At 41.5% G+C, this 20816-nt stretch overlaps 1 protein-coding gene across 1 annotated transcript in view; it reads right to left on the reverse strand.

Annotated features, from left to right (window-relative positions):
- LOC309569034 (IgGFc-binding protein-like) overlaps positions 1 to 20816 on the reverse strand; it is a gene marked incomplete at both ends in the record, with an annotated part of 181502 nt that overhangs the window by 68726 nt on the left and 91960 nt on the right. Inside the window, 2 exons of the mRNA XM_082274795.1 lie at positions 3263 to 5644; positions 8889 to 8941. Coding sequence (XP_082130921.1) covers positions 3263 to 5644; positions 8889 to 8941 — 2435 coding nt within the window. The remainder of the gene's footprint in view (positions 1 to 3262; positions 5645 to 8888; positions 8942 to 20816) is intronic.

Below are 20816 nucleotides of genomic sequence, written 5' to 3' on the forward strand. Positions count from 1 at the left end.
GAGGCAGAGCAGGTGTGTCACCACGCCCATCTCCCCAACCCTGGCCCTATATAAGACGCTCTTCCGGTGTGCTCCGGTGCTGGTTTATCGTCAGCAACTGTACCCGTGACCTGTCCGTTTAGCTGTGTTCCTGTTTTGACCTGGCTTGCTTCTTTGACCTATCTGCATCTTTTCCCTTGATCGACCTCGGCTTGCCTGACCACTCTTTGCTCTGACACCCCTGCTGGATCTCCTGTGTACTGACCATGGCTTGGATCCCACGGACTCTCTCTTGTCTTGCCCCTTTGCTACCTCCCACTTGGCTCATTACTTCCGGACTGATTAACTGTGTATGACCCTCGGCCTGGCATTAACCTTATGTCTTTTTCCACTGAGCACCTTTAGATCTCCTGGAAGCGGTCCTGGGTGTCCATACCATACCACCCATCCATCCGGATTTCACCTGCATCCAGTGCTCCTTGGGACGTGTCATCTCCTGTCTCACCTCCAGGGGTGATCCGCACCGAGCTGCAAGGGAAGCCCTCCCAGCACTTCGGCCTCAACCAAGGTACCTGACAGTTTTTCAGGCAGAATCAATCGGACCCTCCATTTACCGATCTGTCCGCCGCAATGTCGCAGTCCCGCAAAAAAAATCGCAGATCTTTCCCTTTGTTAGTAAACACAATAACTTTTGCATAAACCAATCAAAATACGCTTTTTTTTTTACCAAACAAATGTAGCATAAAAGAAATTGGCCTAAAATGTTAAAAAATTTTGATTTTTAAATTTTTTTGGGGGAATTTCATATAAAAAAATGTGAAAAATATTGTTATTTTTGCAAAATTGACGCTCTTTTTTTGTTTATAGCGCAAAAAATAAAAATCGCACAGGTGATCAAATACCACCAAAAGAAAGCTCTGTTTGTGGGAAAAAAAGGACGTCAAATTCATTTGGGTACAGCGTCGCACGACCGCGCAATTGTCCGTTAAAGTCACGCAGTGCTGAATCGCAAAATACCCCCTGGTCGGAATGGGGGTAAAATCTTCCGGGGCTTAAGGGGTTAAATCTGTTTGTCACCTCCACTGACTATTCACAAGGGATTCGATTTAGATCATATCTGAAATGTCTAGTGGTGTTTCCTACTTTATTCAATTTAAGCCGGCATTATGCCAATCGAAGCTCATGGTCTGAGCCACAGTCAGCTCCAGGTCTTGTTTTGACTGACGGCATAGAGCTATTTTCATTATAAATCATAATTGTGTTTTTAATTTGACTTGTTTTAGGTCTCTGGCAGTCCCTGTACAGCAAAACTCAGACTGGGAGAGGGAGAAACAGCACAAGGAGCAAGTCAGTTGTGCTAACAATCATCAGTATCAGTACATATGAAAACAGCCTACTTCTGGTTTTTGACTGTGCGTGATGACGTCACGCGGCCCCACTCCTGACACGTTTCGTCATGTGATTATGGCTTTCTCAAAGGAAAAGGCACAGTCACTTGATGAAACGCATCAGCATAGGGCCACATGATGTCATCACGTGCAGCCAGAAACCAGTACGTTTTTTTCACATGTACTGTTGCTGATGATTCTGCTGAAGGAGGCAATACATGTATTAAAGGAGTGATTATCTTTTGTGCACTGGATTTAGTAAAAGTGGAGTTATTTCTGGAGCATGCTGAACTATGAGAGCTGTGTTGTTGAGTAACCATTGATGAAGGAGTTAATGACTGCATATGAATGAGTGAAAAATAATACATATGGTGAAAACAAGGTTACCAGCTCTGATTAACCGCTTGCCGACCGCCGCACGACTATTTACGTCGGCAGTCAGCCCCTCACAGGCAATGCGACGTAGGGCTACGTCGCTAGCCTGTGAGGGTCTAGGGAGTGAGCGTGCGCCGCCGGAGGAGTGCTCCCGCTCCCGCGCAGTCACGGACCCCCCCGCGCGTGTGCCCGGCGGACCCAATGTCCGCCGGTCACTCGCGATCGTCCGTTAGAGCAGGAGAAAGGCAGGCGGCTAATGTAAACAAGCCGCCTGTCATTCTCCCCCTGTGTATGAATAGTGATCATATGGTTCTACTATATAGGACCGTTGATCACTGTTCCTACACCTCAAGCCACAGCCAATCACAGTTAGAATCACGCCCCCAGGGACACACATAACCCCTCCCTCTCAAAAAAAAGTTAACCCCTTCCCTGCCAGTGTCATTCTACAGTAACAGTGCATATGTATAGCACTGATTACTGTAGTAATGTCACTGGTAACCCCAAAAGTGTCAAAAATGTCAGTCAAGGGTCCAATCTGTCCGCCCCAATGTCGCAGTCCCGCAAAAAAAATCGCAGATCGCTGCCATTACTCGTTAAAAAAAAAAATGACAAAAATCTTTCCCTTTGTTAGTAAACGCAATAACTTTTGCGCAAACCAATCAAAATACGCTTTTTGCGATTTTTTTTACCAAACATATGGTAAAAAAAGAAAAATGGCCTAAAATGTTAAAAATTTAGATTTTTACATTTTTTGGGAGAATTTCATATAAAAAAATGTGAAAAATATTGTTATTTTTGCAAAATTGACGCTCTTTTTTTGTTTATAGAGCATGATAAAAAAAATCGCAGAGGTGATCAAATACCACCGAAAGAAAGCTCTGTTTGTGGGAAAAAAAGGACGCCAAATTAATTTAGGTACAGCGTCGCACGTCCGCGCAATTGTCCGTTAAAGTCACGCAGTGCCGAATCGCAAAATAGGCCCTGGTCAGGAAGGGGGTAAAATCTTCTGGGGGGGTTAAGTGGTTAAAGGAGTGATTATTGTTTGTGCACTGGATTTAGTGCACTTTATAGGCTACTTTAATAGAAGGGGAATGGTTTCTGGAGCAGGCTGCACTATGAGGGCTGTTTTGTTGAGTAACCATTGCTGAAGGAGTGAATGACTGCATACGGATGAGTGAAGATTAATACATCTGGTGAAAACAAGGTTGCCAGCCCTAATTAAAGGGCAAGGTGCAAACATACCTTACTTCACAGTATGTCAAACACATAGGCAAGCAGTTTGTTTGGAAGGCGGTGGAGCACTTCACTGGTCACAGTTGGGCACATATTTGAATTTGGAGGAGAAGAACTTTGATGCAATATAAGTTGTAATTAACATGTTGGAGACACGTTTTGGTGGCACATGGACATTTAGTTAATTTTTGCACCGGCATTTAAAAATATTAATTTTTGTGCATATATGACTGTAAATATGAAATCCAAATGGTATAGTATAAGAAAAATCAAGGCAAACTTACCATCTGTGCATGTACCGATGGATCCGTAACTGCTAATAGTAGTCAACGAGAACCCATAACACAACAGCAAGAAGGGTGAAGAGGCAGAGACCACAGACAGTTGTAGGGAAAGACCTAATTCTACTGTTGTCCAAGAATATACTGTTCCTGGTATTTTATTCCAAGTCACACCTAAAAGTTTGCCACTGTTAAATAGCATGTGTGGAGCGTCAGAGGTTATCGCAATTATCACGGCATAATTCAGGTAAGTACTAATAGTTGGTATACTGTAGGAAGAGCAGTATTTGTTAACTGGTGGAACTGCCATAAAAACCTTTCCGATCAGCCCTGCCATGCCTTTTCCATAGAAAAGCACTTCGATTCCTGCACTGGCCGAGATATTAATGGGTTTCAGTGGTCCAACATTAATCTTTAACAGTTCTCCAGCATCGAGAGTTGACTTGAATCGTTTTTCTGATCCTAGGTCTGAATAGTATTGAACAGTTGTTCTCTGTGAAGCTACAATGTAAGCTGTGTCAAGAACCGTTTTTAGAGTAGGTGTGACAATAAAGTTTGTACCCCAGCTAGTAACCGGCGTCAGCTGCTCGTAGATGTGGTTGCAAGACAACTTAGCCCCTATGCAGGAGTGGCCACTCAACACGGCCACAGGTTTCTGAGATACGATCCTGGTGCTTGAGAGATCCTTTGTACTTTGTATTTGGATAGCAGTGTAAGAGGACAAACTAACAGTGAGAACCTTCTTTGGCCCATATTTCTCACCTCTGTAAATGACCGTTACGGCTAGGTAGATATCCACAGTGGTGGACTCCTCTGTACTCACCACCGCAAACTCCTTAAATCCACCAGTTAAGCCTAACTCTAATCCTGACTCTAACCCCAACCCTAACCCTAACCCTAACACTTTCCCCGGCTTTTTTCCTGACTCTTTTCCCTGACTCTTTTCCTGACTCGTTTCCCGACTCTCGCTCCCTGACCCTTTTCCCGACTCTTTCCCTGACCCTTTTCCTGACTGTTTCCCTGACCCTTTTTCTGACTCTCTCTCTAACCCTTTTCCCGACTCTTTCTTTGACTTTTTTCCCGACACTTTTCCTGACTCTTTTTCCTGGCTCTTTTCCCGACTCTTTTCCTGACTCTCTCCACGACCCTTTTCCCGACTCTTTCCCTGACCCTTTTCCCGACTCTCGCTCCCTGACCCTTTTCCCGACTCTTTCCCTGACCCTTTTCCCGACTTTTTCCCTGACCCTTTTTCTGACTCTCTCTCTAACCCTTTTCCCGACTCTTTCTCTGACTTTTTTCCTGACTCTTTTCCTGACTCTTTTTCCTGGCTCTTTTCCCCACTCTTTTCCTGACTCTCTCCATGACCCTTTTCCTGACTCTTTCCCTGACCCTTTTCCCGACTCTTTCCCTGACCCTTTTCCCGACTCTCGCTCCCTGACCCTTTTCCCGACTCTTTCCCTGACCCTTTTCCCGACTGTTTCCCTGACTTTTTTCCCGACTCTTTTTCCTGGCTCTTTTCCCGACTCTTTTCCTGACTCTCTCCATGACCCTTTTCCCGACTCTTTCCCTGACCCTTTTCCCGACTCTCGCTCCCTGACCCTTTTCCCGACTCTTTCCCTGACACTTTTCCCATCTCTTTCTCTGACTCTTTTCCTGACTCTTTCCCTGACAATTTTCCTGACTCTTTCCCTGACCCTTTTCCTGACTCTTTCCCGTACCCTTTGCCTGACTCTTTCCCTGACTCTTTTCCCGACGCTTTCTCTGACTCTTTTCCTGACTCTTTCCCTTTCCCTTTGCCTGACTCTTTCTCTGACTCTTTTCCCGACTCTTTCTCTGACTCTTTTCCCGACTCTTTCCCTGTCCCTTTGCCTGACTCTTTCTCTGACTCTTTTCCCGACTCTTTCCCTGGCTCTTTTCCCGACTTTTTTGAAGACTTTTTTCCTAACACTTTCTCTAACCCTAACCCTAGAAGCCTTAATCCTGATCGTACACCTAACCCTTCATTTTCTGAAGGAGTCACTATGTAATACTCCGTTCCAAGCTCATTCACAGGGTACACAATGCTAGTATCGGAGCTCAGCCCTTTTTTGTTTATGGACATAACGGAAATGTCTTTGTCAGACTTGATGAGGATCACTTTCTTGGAAGTAGCTACTCCCGACAGTTCCATGGATGAAGGAATGGTGACTTTAGTGTAGCTGGTTGAAACTTTTTTGATCTGTTCGTTGTAATAGCTAACATTCTCTATCCAGACAGATACTCTTGTTCGGGAACTGTATGTGGTGATATGTAGCCCCAGGAATTCCGATTTTAATAGGCCAATCCCATCATTCTGTAAGAAAACTGTTACAAATGTTCTGCCACAAGAACTGGCTCTGCAGCATCCTAGAATAATAAATAATATGATACAATTAATAATTTGGAAATATAGAAAATATTATAAAAATATCATATTAACCACTTGAAGACCAAGCCTTTTCTTCCATTTTTTAGTTTCAATCATTTTTATTGAATTTTTATATAGAGAAAAGGTACAGAAGAATAAATGGGGTTTGATACAGTCCGTTACAATTGAAAACAATTGAAAACAAATAGCAGAGATTCATGAATAGGTTAATTGCCAACCAAGTACGTAACTTAATTTTTCTACCACTTTTTGTTTAAAAGTTTAAATCAGTATTTTTTTTTTTTGCTAGAAAATTACTTAGAACCCCCAAACATTATAGATATATATATTTTTTTCTAGCAGAGACCTTAGGGAATAAAATGACGATCGTTGCAACTTTTTATGTCATATGGTATTAGCACAGCATTTTAAAAAAAAAATGCATTTAAATGAATTGGAAAAAAAAACATAATAAATACCCCAATTTTTTTTTTTGATGATATGAAAAATTATGTTACGCCAAGTAAATAGATACCTTGCATGTCACACGTCAAACTATGGTACTTAAAAATCTCCATAGACGGGGTACCTGTTTAGAGTTATAGAGGAGGTCTAGCACTAGAATTATTGCTCTCGCTCTAACGTTCGGGGTGATACTTCACATGTGTGGTGCGAACACCGTTTACATAAGCATGCAAGACTTTCATATGCGTTTGCTTCTGCCCGCGAGTGCAAAGGGATGGGAGCACGTTAAATTTTTTTATATTATTATTATTATTATTTGTTTTATTTTTTATTTTCATACTATAAATTACTATAAATTTTGATCATTTTTGACATGACACAAAAGTGTCAAAAATGTCACCAATGCAGCCTCGCCAGCGCGGTGTCCCCAATGCAGCCTCGCCAGCGCAGTGTCCCCAACGCAGCCTCGCCAGCTCAGTGTCTCCAATGCAGGCTCGCCAGCGCAGTGTCCCCAATGCAGCCTCGCCAGCGCAGTGTCTCCAATGCAGGCTCGCCAGCGCAGTGTCCCCAAAGCAGCCTCGCCAGCTGGGGTCCGATCTGTCCGCCGCAATGTCGCAGTCCCGCTAAAAATCGCTGATCGCCCCCATTACTAGTAAATAAAATAAAAATGACATAACTTTTGCACAAACCTATCAAAATACGCTTATTGGGTTTTTATTTTACCAAAAACATGTGGCAGAATACAAATCGCCCTATTTTTTTTTTGGGGGGGGGGATGTTATATAGCAGAAAGTGAAAAATATTGTTTTTGCTTTTTTCAGAATTGTTGCTTTTTTTTTCTTTATAACACAAAAAATAAAAATCGCACAGGTGATCAAATATCAACAAAAGAAAGCTCTGTTTGTGGGCTAAATAGTTCATCAATTTTATTTGGGTACAGCGTCGCACGACCGCGCAATTGTCAGTTAAATTACCGCAGTGCCGTATTGCAAAAAATGGCCTGGTCATTAACCACTTGCCGACCAGTCACTGGGACTGTACTGCGGCAAAGTGGCTCGATTCCGTTCCGCGACGTAGACCTACGTCGCTGGACTCCTCCTCTTGTGGGCGACACTCGCGCGCCGCCGGAGGCTCGCTCCCGCTGTTTTCAGTCACAGCGGGAGTCGGGCCAGGGGAGGAGCAGCGGCGATCGCCACCGCTCTTCCCCGATCGTCGGGGAATTGAGTCTGGAGATCCGCCCGCCTGTGTAAACAAAGTGGGCGGATCTCCTAAGTGACAGACAGGGACAGATTACAGGATTCAGCATAGCTGAACATGCGATCTGTCCCTGTGTCACTCAGTCACCTCCCCCCACACATGTTAGTAAGCACCAGGCATACATTAACCCCTCCCTCTCCAATAAAATGAACCCCTTCCCTGCCAGTGTAATTTTTACAGTAACAGTGCATATATATAGCACTGATTACTGTAGTAATGTCACTGGTACCCCCAAAAGTGTCAAAAATGTCAGTCAAGGGTCCGATCTGTCCACCGCAATGTCGCAGTCCCGCAAAAAAAATCGCAGATCGCCGCCATTACTCGTTAAAAAAAAAAACCACAATTGACATAAATCTTTCCCTTAGTTAGTAAACGCAATAACTTTTGCGCAAACCAATCAAAATACGCTTATTGTGATTTTTTTTACCAAACATAGGTAGCAGAAAACAAATTGGCCAAAAATGTAAAAAAAATTTAGATTTTTACATTTTTTTTGGGGGGGGGGAATTTCATATAAAAAAATGTGAAAAATATTGTTATTTTTTCAAAATTTACGCTCTTTTTTTGTTTATAGCGCAAAAAGTAAAAATCGCAGAGGTGATCAAATACCACCAAAAGAACGCTCTATTTGTGGGAAAAAAAGGACGTAAATTTTGTTTGGGTACAGCGTCGCACGGCTGCGCAATTGTCAGTTAAAATAACGCAGTGCCGAAACGCAAAATATAGCCCGGTCAGGAATGGGGTAAAATCTTCCGGTCTTAAAGTGGTTAAAAATACGCTCATTGAGAATTTTTTTGTCAAAGACATGTAGCTAAATACATTTTGGCCTAAATATATGACAAAAATTGAATATATTGGATATTTTTTAACTGTCAAAGTAGAAAAATATTGTTATTATTTCGCGTTTTTTTTTATTAATATCGCAAAAAATGAAAATCGCACAGGTGATCAAATGCCACCAAAAAAAAAGCTCTGTTTGTGGGAAAAAAAGGATGTAAATTTCGTTTGGGTACGGCGTTGCATGACCGCGCAATTGTCAGGTAAAGTCGCACAGTGCCGAATCGCAAAAGTGGCCTGGACGTAAGACAGCAAAATCCTCCGGAGGTAAAGTGGTTAATGGCACCCACATACACAGTGTCTCAAAAAGTAAGTACACCCCTGACATTTTTGTAAATATTTTATTCTATCTTTTCATGTGACAACACTGAAGAAATGACACTTTGCTACAATGTAAAGTAGTGAGTGTACAGCTTGTATAACAGTGTAAATTTGCTGTCCCCTCATCAAAATATCTCAACACACAGCCATTAATGTCTAAACCACTGTCACATGAAATGATAGAATAAAATATTTACAAAAATGTGAGGGGTGTACTCATTTTGTGAGAAACTGTATATGATTATTTATTTTTTTTACTTTTCTTTACATTATTTATTTATTTCATTTCATCCCCATATCTTGCCTTGTTTCTAGTATGTGAAACTTGTTGGCATGATACACAATAAAATATATTAAACTTACCACATGCAAGAGAAAGCAACATACATAGCTTCAGGAAATCTGGCATCCTCCTTCTGCATCACAATAAAATATGAGAAATGATTAGCAATGAAACAAAAAAAGTTATTGTAAAGACAGATTTTATTTATTTATTTATTAATTAATTAATTTATTTATTATTATTTTTTTTTTTTTTTGGGGTGGGGGGGGGGGGGGTGAATGGAATAGGAAGTCCTGGAAAGCCATGAGAGGTGACTTACTCCATCATAAATCACAAAAAAATTATTGTAAAGACAGATTTTATTTATTTAATAATTAATTAATTATTTTTTTTTTGGGGGGGGGGGTTGAATGGAGTAGGAAGTCCTGGAAAGCCACAAGACGTGACTTAATCCATCATAAATCACAAAAAAAGTTATTGTAAAGACAAATTGTATTTTTTTTATTTATTAATTAATTCATTTATTTATTTATTATCATTTTTTTGGTGGGGGGGGGGGTTGAATGGAGTAGGAAGTCCTGGAAAGCCATGAGAGGTGACTTAATCCATCATAAATCACAAAAAAAGTTATTGTAAAGACAGATTTTATTTATTTAATAATTAATTAATTAATTATTCATTCAATTTATTATTATTATTATTATTATTATTTTTTTTCTGAGGGGGGGGGGGTTGAATGGAGTAGGAAGCCCTGGAAAGCCATGAGAGTTGACTTAATCCATCATAAATCACAAAAAAGTTATTGTAAAGACAAATTGTATTTTTTTATGTATTAATTAATTAATTCATTCATTCATTTATTTATTTATTTATTTATTTATTGGGGGGGGGGGGGTTGGATGGAGTAGGACATCCTGGAAAGCCATGAGAGGTGACTTAATCCATCATAAATCACAAAAAAGTTGTAAGGACAGATTTTATTTATTTAATAATTAATTAATTATTTAATTTATTTTTTTTTGGGGGGGGGGGGGTTGAATGGAGTAGGAAGTCCTGGAAAGCCACAAGACGTGACTTAATCCATCATAAATCACAAAAAAAAGTTATTGTAAAGACAAATTGTATTTTTTTTATTTATTAATTAATTAATTTATTTATTTATTATCATTTTTTGGTGGGGGGGGGGGGGGTTGAATGGAGTAGGAAGTCCTGGAAAGCCATGAGAGGTGACTTAATCCATCATAAATCACAAAAAAAGTTATTGTAAAGACAGATTTTATTTATTTAATAATTAATTAATTAATTATTCATTCAATTTATTATTATTATTATTATTATTTTTTTTCTGAGGGGGGGGGGGGGTTGAATGGAGTAGGAAGCCCTGGAAAGCCATGAGAGTTGACTTAATCCATCATAAATCACAAAAAAGTTATTGTAAAGACAAATTGTATTTCTTTATGTATTAATTAATTAATTAATGAATTAATTTATTTATTTATTTATTAATTGGGGGGGGGGTTGGATGGAGTAGGACATCCTGGAAAGCCATGAGAGGTGACTTAATCCATCATAAATCACAAAAAAGTTGTTGTAAGGACAGATTTTATTTATTTAATAATTAATTAATTATTTAATTTATTATTTTTTTTTTTGGGGGGGGGGGGTTGAATGGAGTAGGAAGTCCTGGAAAGCCACGAGAGGTGACTTAATCCATCATAAATCACAAAAAAGTTGTTGTAAGGACAGATTTTATTTATTTAATAATTAATTAATTATTTAATTTATTATTTTTTTTGGGGGGGGGTTGAATGGAGTAGGAAGTCCTGAAAAGCCACGAGAGGTGACTTAATCCATCATAAATCACAAAAAAGTTATTGTAAAGACAAATTGTATTTTTTTATTAATTAATAAATTAATTAATTAATTTATTTATTTTTTGGGGGGGGGGGGTGAATGGAGTAGGAAGTCCTCAAAAGCCATGACAGGTGACTTAATCCATCATAAATCACAAAAAAAGTTATTGTAAAGACAGATTTTATTTATTTAATAATTAATTAATTATTTAATTTTTTTTTTTGGGGGGGGGGGGGTTGAATGGAGTAGGACGTCCTGGAAAGCCATGAGAGGTGACTTAATCCATCAAAGATCACAAAAAAGTTATTGTAAAGACAGATTTTATTTATTTAATAATTCATTAATTCATTATTTAATTTTTTTATTTTTCCTCTCTCTTACAGGTTTCTACTATGCTCTTGACCAGTCCCCCGAAAACCTTATTCCTCTCTCTTACAGGTTTCTGCTATGCTCTTGACCAGTCCCCTGAAAACCTTATTCCCCTCTCTTACAGGTTTCTACTATGCTCTTGACCAGTCCCACGAAAACCTTATTTATATCTCTTACAGGTTTTTACTATGCTCTTGACCAGTCCCCCGAAAAACCTTATTCCTCTCTCTTAGAGGTTTCTACTATGCTCTTGACCAGTCCCCCAAAAACCTTATTCCTCTCTCTTACAGGTTTATACTATGCTCTTGATCAGTGCTCCGAAAAACGTATTCCTCTCTCTTACAGGTTTCTACTATGCTCTTGACCAGTCCCCCGAAAACCTTATTCCTCTCTCTTACAGGTTTCTACTAGGCTCTTGACCAGTCCCCCGAAAACCCTATTCTTCTCTCTTACAGGTTTCTACTATGCTCTTGACCAGTCCCCCGAAAACCTTATTTCTATCTCTTACAGGTTTCTACTATGCTCTTGACCAGTCCCCCGAAAACCTTATTCCTCTCTCTTACAGGTTTCTACTATGCTCATGACCAGTCCCCTGAAAACCTTATTCCCCTCTCTTACAGGTTTCTACTATGCTCTTGACCAGTCCCCCGGAAACCTTATTCCTTTCTCTTACAGGTTTCTACTATGCTCTTGACCAGTCCCCCGAAAAACCTTATTCCTCTCTCTTAGAGGTTTCTACTATGCTCTTGACCAGTCCCCAGAAAACCTTATTCCTCTCTCTTACAGGTTTCTACTATGCTCTTGACCAGTCCCCCGAAAACCCTATTCTTCTCTCTTACAGGTTTCTACTATGCTCTTGACCAGTCCCCCGAAAACCTTATTCCTCTCTCTTACAGGTTTCTACTATGCTCTTGACCAGTCCCCCGAAAACCCTATTCTTCTCTCTTACAGGTTTCTACTATGCTCTTGACCAGTCCCCCAAAAACCTTATTCCTCTCTCTTACAGGTTTCTACTATGCTCTTGACCAGTCCTCCAAAACCTTATTCCTCATTCTTACAGGTTTCTACTATGCTCTTGACCAGTCCCCCGAAAACCTTATTCCTCTCTCTTACAGGTTTCTACTATGCTCTTGACCAGTCCCAAAACCTTTCTTCTAAGGCGCTCGGTCCAGTGATCCAACTTTGATGTCATTACACCACAATACAGTCATGCATTTTACGTGAGGGTAAGGAAGACCACCACCACCCCCCCACAACCCAGAGTGTCTGCATGGGGAGTAAGGATTAGGGCAGTGATGGCGAACCTTGGCACCCCAGATCTTTTGGAACAACAATTCCTATGATGCTCATGCACTCTGCAGTGTAGTTAAGCATCATGGAAAATGTAGTTCCAAAACATCTGGGGTGCCAAGGTTCACCATCACTGAATTCGAGTATTACAGGTAAATTTATCTTCACCTAGACCTAATAAGTATTTAACTCTTGCAAAGAGGAAAGGGGGGGGGGGCACTGCAAGAGTCTAAAAGGAAAGTTCAGCTTTAAGCCCTCCTCCCCCCTCCTCTAACACTTCTGGACTTTTTTTTGGGTGGGTGGGAAGCAGGTATCTAGTTTTGGCAGGTCGGTGATTCCAGCAGAAGTTGCCCACACTCCTTGCCTATATCCTCTTGGGGCACATCACAGGTCCCAGGAGGTTGTGGGACCAATCACACAGGGCAGTGTGAAGCCGCAAGGAGTCGCAGTTTCCCACAGTAAACATGCCGGGGACCTGAAGACTGGCGAAGAACTGGCCCAGATTAAGATGGTGCTGGATCCTTGGACAGGTAAGTGTCCTTTTATTAAAAGTCAGCAATTGCATTATTTGTAGCTGCTGACTTTTGAATTTATTTTTTTTCAAACAGGCTGAAGAACGGCTTTCATACTAAGAGTCGGTTCACACTGGGGCGACACGACTCTGCACGACTTCGGGAGGCGACTTGTCAGTCCCGTGCACCGCGACTTCGGAGCGACTTGCAGGGACTTCACATAATGGACGTCTACGCAAGTCGCTCCGAGGTCGCCCTGAAGTAGTACAGGACACTTTTTCTAAGTCGGAGCGACTTGTGTCGCTCCTATTAGAACGGGTCCTGTAGCGGTCAATGGACCGCGATGCTGACAAGTCGCCTGACAAGTCGCGCTAATGTGAACCAAGTCTTAAGCTCAGCTTTAAATATTTGTTTAAGCATGTTTTTGTTATTTGCTCAAACCTTAACTTTTCTAGTTACGATGAGAGAATTAAAAAAAAATTCCAAAAAGTATTAATCAGTTGATGACTTACCTGTTGGTGAGGAGCATTCAGTCCTGCGACTCGGAACTTGGTGAGGTTTTTATACGCTTGGTCAAACAGCGCTTCGTCTAAATCAAGTAATTGCAGAGAACATTGTACAGAGGAGACATAATGGCAAGAAACAAAGAGGTGTGGTGAGGAGTGAATACTGAATACAGAAGGGGCGATCATTTATTAATACGTTTATAATAATTGAGGAGATAAAATAGTGCTGAAAAATTCTGGATAAAATGAGAATCACAATTTTTTTGCTTAGAATAAAGATCACGATTCTCGGAAAAACATCATCCTTCCCATTATACAAAAATTGGGATAACTTTACTGCCTAATTTTTTTTTTTTTTTTAATTCATTAAAGTGTATTTCTTCCCAAAAAAAATTGCATACGAAAGACCACTGAGCAAATACAGTGTGACATAAAATATTGCAACGCCCACCATTCTATTCTCTAGGGTCTCTGCAAAAAATAAAAATTATATATATATATTTGTATATATGTATATGTATATGTATATGTATATGTATATATATATATATATATATATATATATATATATATATATATATGTGTGTGTGTATATATGTATATATATATATATATATATATTTAAACCCTAATGAGATGCTCTGGAGACATGCTTGGCCAGTCCATCACCTTTACCCTCAGCTTCATTAGCAAGGCAGTGGTCATCTTGGAGGTGTTTGGGGTCATTTTGTTGGAATACTGCCCTGCGGCCCAGTCTCTGAAGGGAGGGGATCATGCTCTGCTTCAGTATGTCACAGTACATGTTGGCATTCATGGTTCCCTCAATGAACTGTAGCTCCCCAGTGTCGGCAGCACTCATGCAGCCCCAGACCATGACACTCCCACCATCATGCTTGACTGTAGACAAGACACACTTGTCTTTGTACTCCTCCCCTGGTTGTCGCCACACGCGCCTGACACCATCTGATCCAAATACGTTTATCTTGGTCTCATCAGAGCACAGTACATGGTTCCAGTAATCCATGTCCTTAGTCTGCTTGTCTTCAGCAAACTGTTTGCAGGCTTTCTTGTGCATCATCTTTAGAAGAGGCTTCCTTCTGGGATGACAGCCATGCAGACCAATTTGATGCAGTGTGCGGCGTATGGTCTGAGCACTGACAGGCTGACCCCCCACCCCTTCACCCTCTGCAGCCATGCTGGCAGCACTCATACGTTTATTTCCCAAAGACAACCTCTGGATATGACGCTAAGCACGTGCACTCAACTTCTTTGGTGGACCATGGCAAGGCCTGTTCTGAGTGGACCCTGTCCTGTTAAACCACTGTATGGTCTTGGCCACCGTGCTGCAGCTCAGTTTCAGGGTCTTGGCAATCTTCTTATAGCCTAGGCCATCTTTATGTAGAGCAACAATTCTTTTTTCAGATCCTCAGAGAGTTCTTTGCTATGAGGTGCCATTTTGAACTTCCAGTGACCAGTATGAGAGAGTGAGAGCGATAACACCAAATTTAACACAACTGCTCCCCATTCACACCTCAGACCTGCTTAAACTAACGAGTCACATGACATCAGGGAGGGAAAATGTCTAATTGGGCCCAATTTGGACATTTTCACTTAGGGGTGTACTCAATTTTTTTGCCTGCGGTTTAGACATTAATGGCTGTGTGTTGAGTTATTTTGAGGGGACAGTAAATTTACACTGTTATACAAGCTGTACACTCACTACTTTACATTGTAGCAAAGTGTCATTTCTTCAGTGTTGTCACATGAAAAGATAGAATAAAATATTTATATAAACGCGCCCGCCCGCAATTGGCTCTCAAGTCAGTGACAGGCGAGTGACGTATCCATACGTCACTCTGCCTGGCCGGGGCTGACCGCCGCAGTATATAGTCGTATGGCGGTCGGCAACCGGTTAAGGGAGTAATTCTTCCCACTGACCACCAATGTAAGGAGCATTCTTCCCACTTACCCTCACACTAATGTATCATTCATGAGATGTAGATATACTAATTTTTAGAAGGGGATCCCTGAGACCGGAAAGTTACTTCAAGGGTTCCTCTGGGTTGAAGAGGTTTAGAAAAGTTGATGTAGACCCTAATAGCAAATGTCTCTTATTTGGTCCCTTGTTTGTCGACCGCTTCCAACCCAGAGGCCGTATATATATATATATATATATGCATATATATATGTATTCATATATATATATATATATATATATATATATATATATATATATATATATATATGTGTATATATATATATACAGTGCATTGCGAAAGTATTCGCCCCCCTTGAACTTTGCGACTTTTTGCCACATTTAAGGCTTCAAACATAAAGATATAAAACTGTATTTTTTTGTGAAGAATCAACAAGTGGGACACAATCATGAAGTGGAACGAAATTTATTGGATATTTCAGACTTTTTTAACAAATAAAAAACTGAAAAATTGGGCGTGCAAAATTATTCAGCCCCTTTACTTTCAGTGCAGCAAACTCTCTTCAGAAGTTCAGTGAGGATCTCTGAATGATCCAATGTTGACCTAAATGACTAATGATGATAAATAGAATCCACCTGTGTGTAATCAAGTCTCCGTATAAATGCACCTGCACTGTGATAGTCTCAGAGGTCCGTTTAAAGCGCAGAGAGCATCATGAAGAACAAGGAACACACCAGGCAGGTCCGAGATACTGTTGTGGAGAAGTTTAAAGCCGGATTTGGATACAAAAAGATTTCCCAAGCTTTAAACATCCCAAGGAGCACTGTGCAAGCGATAATATTGAAATGGAAGGAGTATCAGACCACTGAAAATCTACGAAGACCTGGCCGTCCCTCTAAACGGGGGAAGTTCAAGGGGGCCTAATACTTTTGCAAGGCACTGTATATATCACCAATGTAAGGGACATTCTTCCCACTGACCACAAATGTAAGGGACATTCTTCCCACTGACCACCAATGTAAGGGTCATATATATATATATACATATAAACCCTCGGCAGCAATTGGTTATACCAGGATCATGGCTGCAGCTGCCAGATTCAGCCAGGTACTGCCAGGGAATCATCTGATTAGATGCTGCGAAGGGCAGACCCCTGATCTTTCCATAAAGATGACCTGTCACTGCCCAAAGCTATCACAATGGAAACACTCAGTTTCTCTTATCAGTAACAGATAGCTAGATAGATAACTAAATAAATAGATTATAATCAGGGCTTTTTTCTCAGAGGAGAGGTGCAGGTACTCCTCTCATCTGATTTACCCCTTGTCTCCGCCCCCTACCCACCTTTGGGCATGTCCCTTGGTACAACCCCCTAGTTACCTGCCAGCACCACCACATTTAGAGAGTAGAGAACAAAGTATAATTTTTTTTTTTTGTGTTAAGTAATTTGTATGGAATTTAGTAATTTTAACAAGAAAAAAAAAAAAAACCTCCTGCAATAACACCCCCCCCCCCTCACCAGCAATAGATCCCTTCCAGCAAAAACATGTCTCCTAACAGCCATCATCAATAGACCCTTCAGCAGCCAGCAACAATAGGCCCCTCACTCAACAGTAGACCTCCCCTTAGCAACAATAGCCCCCTCACTCAACAGCAGATCCCCCTTAGCAACAATAGACCCCTCACTCAACAGCAGACCCCCCCCCCCAGCAACCCTCACTTGACAGTAGATCCACCCCACAACAAAAGACACCTCACTCAATGGTGGATCTCCCCAGCAACAATAGATACCTCCCATAACAGTAGACCCCCCACCAGCAACAACAGACGCTCCCAACTGTAGACCCCACCCAGCAACAATAGATCCCCCAGCAGTTAGAATCAATAGATCCTCCAGCATATACCAGCACACCTTGCAATTACATACATTCAATGCTAGATGTGTCGGAACTTTGTTCCCGCTGAAAAAAAGCCCTGATTATAATATACAGTATATGTCATTTATTTCAATAATCACACAGTGAATACATTTAGTAACTCACCCCACACTCTATAGTAAATCCTTGAGTACTGGACCCATCATGAGCAAATCACTGAACAATAGTTCATGGAGTCAGAGTATGGTGACCTTCTGCCATGAATCATAATGATATTATGACACCTGAAACAAAGCTTGGGTTTCTTATCTGCCAATGGATCTTTATAGTCTGGATCAGTACATAATGTAATAAACTTATAATGCCCCGGCCATTGTTAAATGTATGACACGATAAAACAATACAATCAGAGATAAGGCAAAACAAAAAAAATGTTCATGTTTTTCTTTTCAAATCAATCGCAACAATTTAAAATTATAACCTTAACCACTTAAGCCCCGGAAGATTTTACCCCCTTCCTGACCAGGGCCTATTTTGCGATTCGGCACTGCGTGACTTTAACCGACAATTGCGCGGTCGTGCGATGCTGTACCTAAACAAATTTTTTTCACAAACAGAGCTTTCTTTTGGTGGTATTTGATCACCTGTGCGATTTTTTGATCATGCGCTATAAACAAAGAAAGAGCGTCAATTTTGCAAAAATAACAATATTTTTCACATTTTTTTATATGAAATTCCCCCCAAAAAAATGTAAAAATCAAAATTTTTTAACATTTTCGGCCAATTTGTTTTATTCTACATATGTTTGGTAAAAAAAATTGCAAAAAGCGTATTTTGATTGGTTTGCGCAAAAGTTATTGCATTTACTAACAAAGGGAAAGATTTTTGTCATTTTTGTTGTTTTTATTTTTAACGAGTAATGATGGCGATCTACGATTTTGTTTGCGGTACTGCGACATTGCGGCGGACAGATCGGACCCTTGACTGACATTTTTGACACTTTTGGGGTTACCAGTGACATTACTGCAGTAATCAGTGCTATACATATGCACTGTTACTGTAAAAATGACACTGGCAGTGAAGGAGTTAACTCTATTGGAGAGGGAGGGGTTAAGTGTGTCATAGGGGCGTGTTTCTAACTGTGATTGGATGTGGCTTGTTGTGTAAGAACAGAGATCAACGGTCCTACATAGTAGAACCGTCTGATCTCCATTCTTACACAGGGAAGAATGACAGGCGGCTTTTTTTACATCAGCCGCCTGCCTTTTTTCCGGTGTAACGGACGATCGCGAGTGCCCGGCGGACATCGGGTCCGCCGGGCACACGCGCGGGGGGGGGGTCCGTGACCGCGCGGGAGCGGGAGCGGGCCTCCGGCGGCGCACACGCTCGCTCCCTAGAGCCTCACAGGCTAGTGTCGTAGTACTACGTCGCTTTGCCTGTGAGGGGCTGACTGCCGCAGTAAATAGTCATGCGGCGGTCGGCAAGCGGTTAAAGAGTAACTCCATTTTGTTGATTAAAAAAAAAAACCTCCCCTCTGGGTGATCTCTGTATATTGCAGGGATTTTGACAAACTTTGTTGCAGATTTCTACTTTTCGGTAGTCTGAAGAAATCCCTGTTTGTTTCTCTGTGTCCATGTGCACAGTGAATGTGAATGGGAGTGACTTTATAATTATAAATCAGCTGCTGCGCTTTCAGGGCTCAAATGAGGAAAGTGGCAGGGTCTGCATCACTAGGTGTGGTTTCCCTTTGGCAGTGACATATCTCTTGCAGGGGATGCCCAAAATCTGACTTGTATCTAAGTGCAGACTTCTGGTAAAATCAGTGAGCCAATCACACAAGCAGGAAATGGCATTTCTGGGGGACGTTCTGTACACCAAGCTTGATTATATGTGTAATGGGCTGATGATGCATAAAACAAAGGATCTCCAAACTATGACCCACTAGTTGTTCAGGAACTACAATTCCCATCATGCCTAGTCTTGTCTGTGAATGTCAGAGTTTTACAATGCCTCATGGGATGTGTTGTTCCACAACTGCTGGAGGGCCATAGTTTGGAGATTCCAGCATAAAACCATGAAACACCCTTCTACCACTATGATTGCGGACGAAACGTGTTAGAAGGGCGTGGCTTGGGAGGAGGCAAAGCTGAAGCCTTTCTAAGACACTTTGAATCGGGTGGCTTTCCGGTGTAATTTTCCACTTCTTTATTTTTAGAGTTTTATTACCGGGCAAGGTGGCCTTTGGGAAGCTAGCACCTGGCAGGGTTAGAACCACTGGCTGATGTTGATGGAGCTTGGAGCGGCGCTTTGGGTTTATGGGTCTCAGTATGTAGGTACCATACCTGCTTTTTCTTAGTTTCAGAAAAATTCTTTCTTACAAGGTTAAAAAGTTCTGTCATATGACAATGCATCTCTTCTTCTTGATAGTGGGAGGGTGGAGTTACAGGACACTGTGCAGACACACAGCAGCCTGTGTAGTGCTGGCCCAAGACATTGTGCTGCCTGGGTCCAAGAATAAAATGCTGCCCCCCCCAAAAAAAATAAAAAATCACGCCCACCAAAAGGCCCCCCCATCCATTATTTTATATAAATATACAATTTAGAAAATATTGTATACACTGTTATCTTCTTCCACAACTCACCACCGAATCGGTCCACCAAACACCCGCTGTCTGTCCTCCTGTCACTCTTGTGTCTGCCGCGTCCACCCTCCTAGAAGATACAGCCTGCCCTGCGTGAGATGGAGTGCGCTGATGTCTGACGTCATTGTGCACACCACGATCACGTGAGGGACAATCCCCTGGGGGAGACGCTCCGCATTGTGTAAAAAGGCTGTTTGATCCTGTCTTCTCTGCTCCTCTCTTCTTCAACTGTTCCCAAACAGAGGCTAGGGGACAAGCTGCACATGATCAGTTTAGTGTGTATTGTTAGAGATTTTTTTTTTTTTATTTGAATTCTTTTCTTAAGAGAGTGCATGTGATCAGCACAGGGCCAATCAGCACTGTCCAGACAGAGGATCAGGGGTCTTGCAGCCTAATAGAACAGTGAGAGTAGAGTGACAACTTCTCCTACAAGCTTTAACCAGACACTGATAGAAGTCACAGGACTGCTATTTACTGCTAAGAAAATTTATTTAGCAGTTTATATTTACTAAAATAATCGCATTTCCATGTTTTGTGTACTGCGGGAGACCAGATATAGTGACTGCAGGCTCCTGGGGAGATCAGATATAGTGAATGCAGGCTCCTGGGGAGATCAGATATAGTGAATGCAGAGTCCTGGGGAGATCGGATATAGTGACTGCAGGCTCCTGGGGAGACCAGATATAGTGACTGCAGGCTCCTGGGGAGATCAGATATAGTAAATGCAGAGTCCTGGGGAGATCAGATATACTGAATGTAGGATCCTGGGGAGACCAGATATAGTGAATGTAGGGTCCTGGGGAGATCAGATATAGTGAATGCAGGGTCCTGGGGAGGTCAGATATACTGAATGCAGAGTCCTGGGGAGATCAGATATAGTAAATGCAGAGTCCTGGGGAGAGCAGATATACTGAATGCAGGATCCTGGGGAGATCAGATATAGTGAATGTAGGGTCCTGGGGAGATCAGATATAGTGAATGCAGAGTCCTGGGGAGATCAGATATAGTGAACGCAGAGTCC

The sequence above is a fragment of the Pelophylax lessonae genome (genome assembly GCF_965119305.1).
Source record: "Pelophylax lessonae genome assembly, chromosome: 12".
NCBI classification, from domain to species: Eukaryota; Metazoa; Chordata; class Amphibia; order Anura; family Ranidae; genus Pelophylax; species Pelophylax lessonae.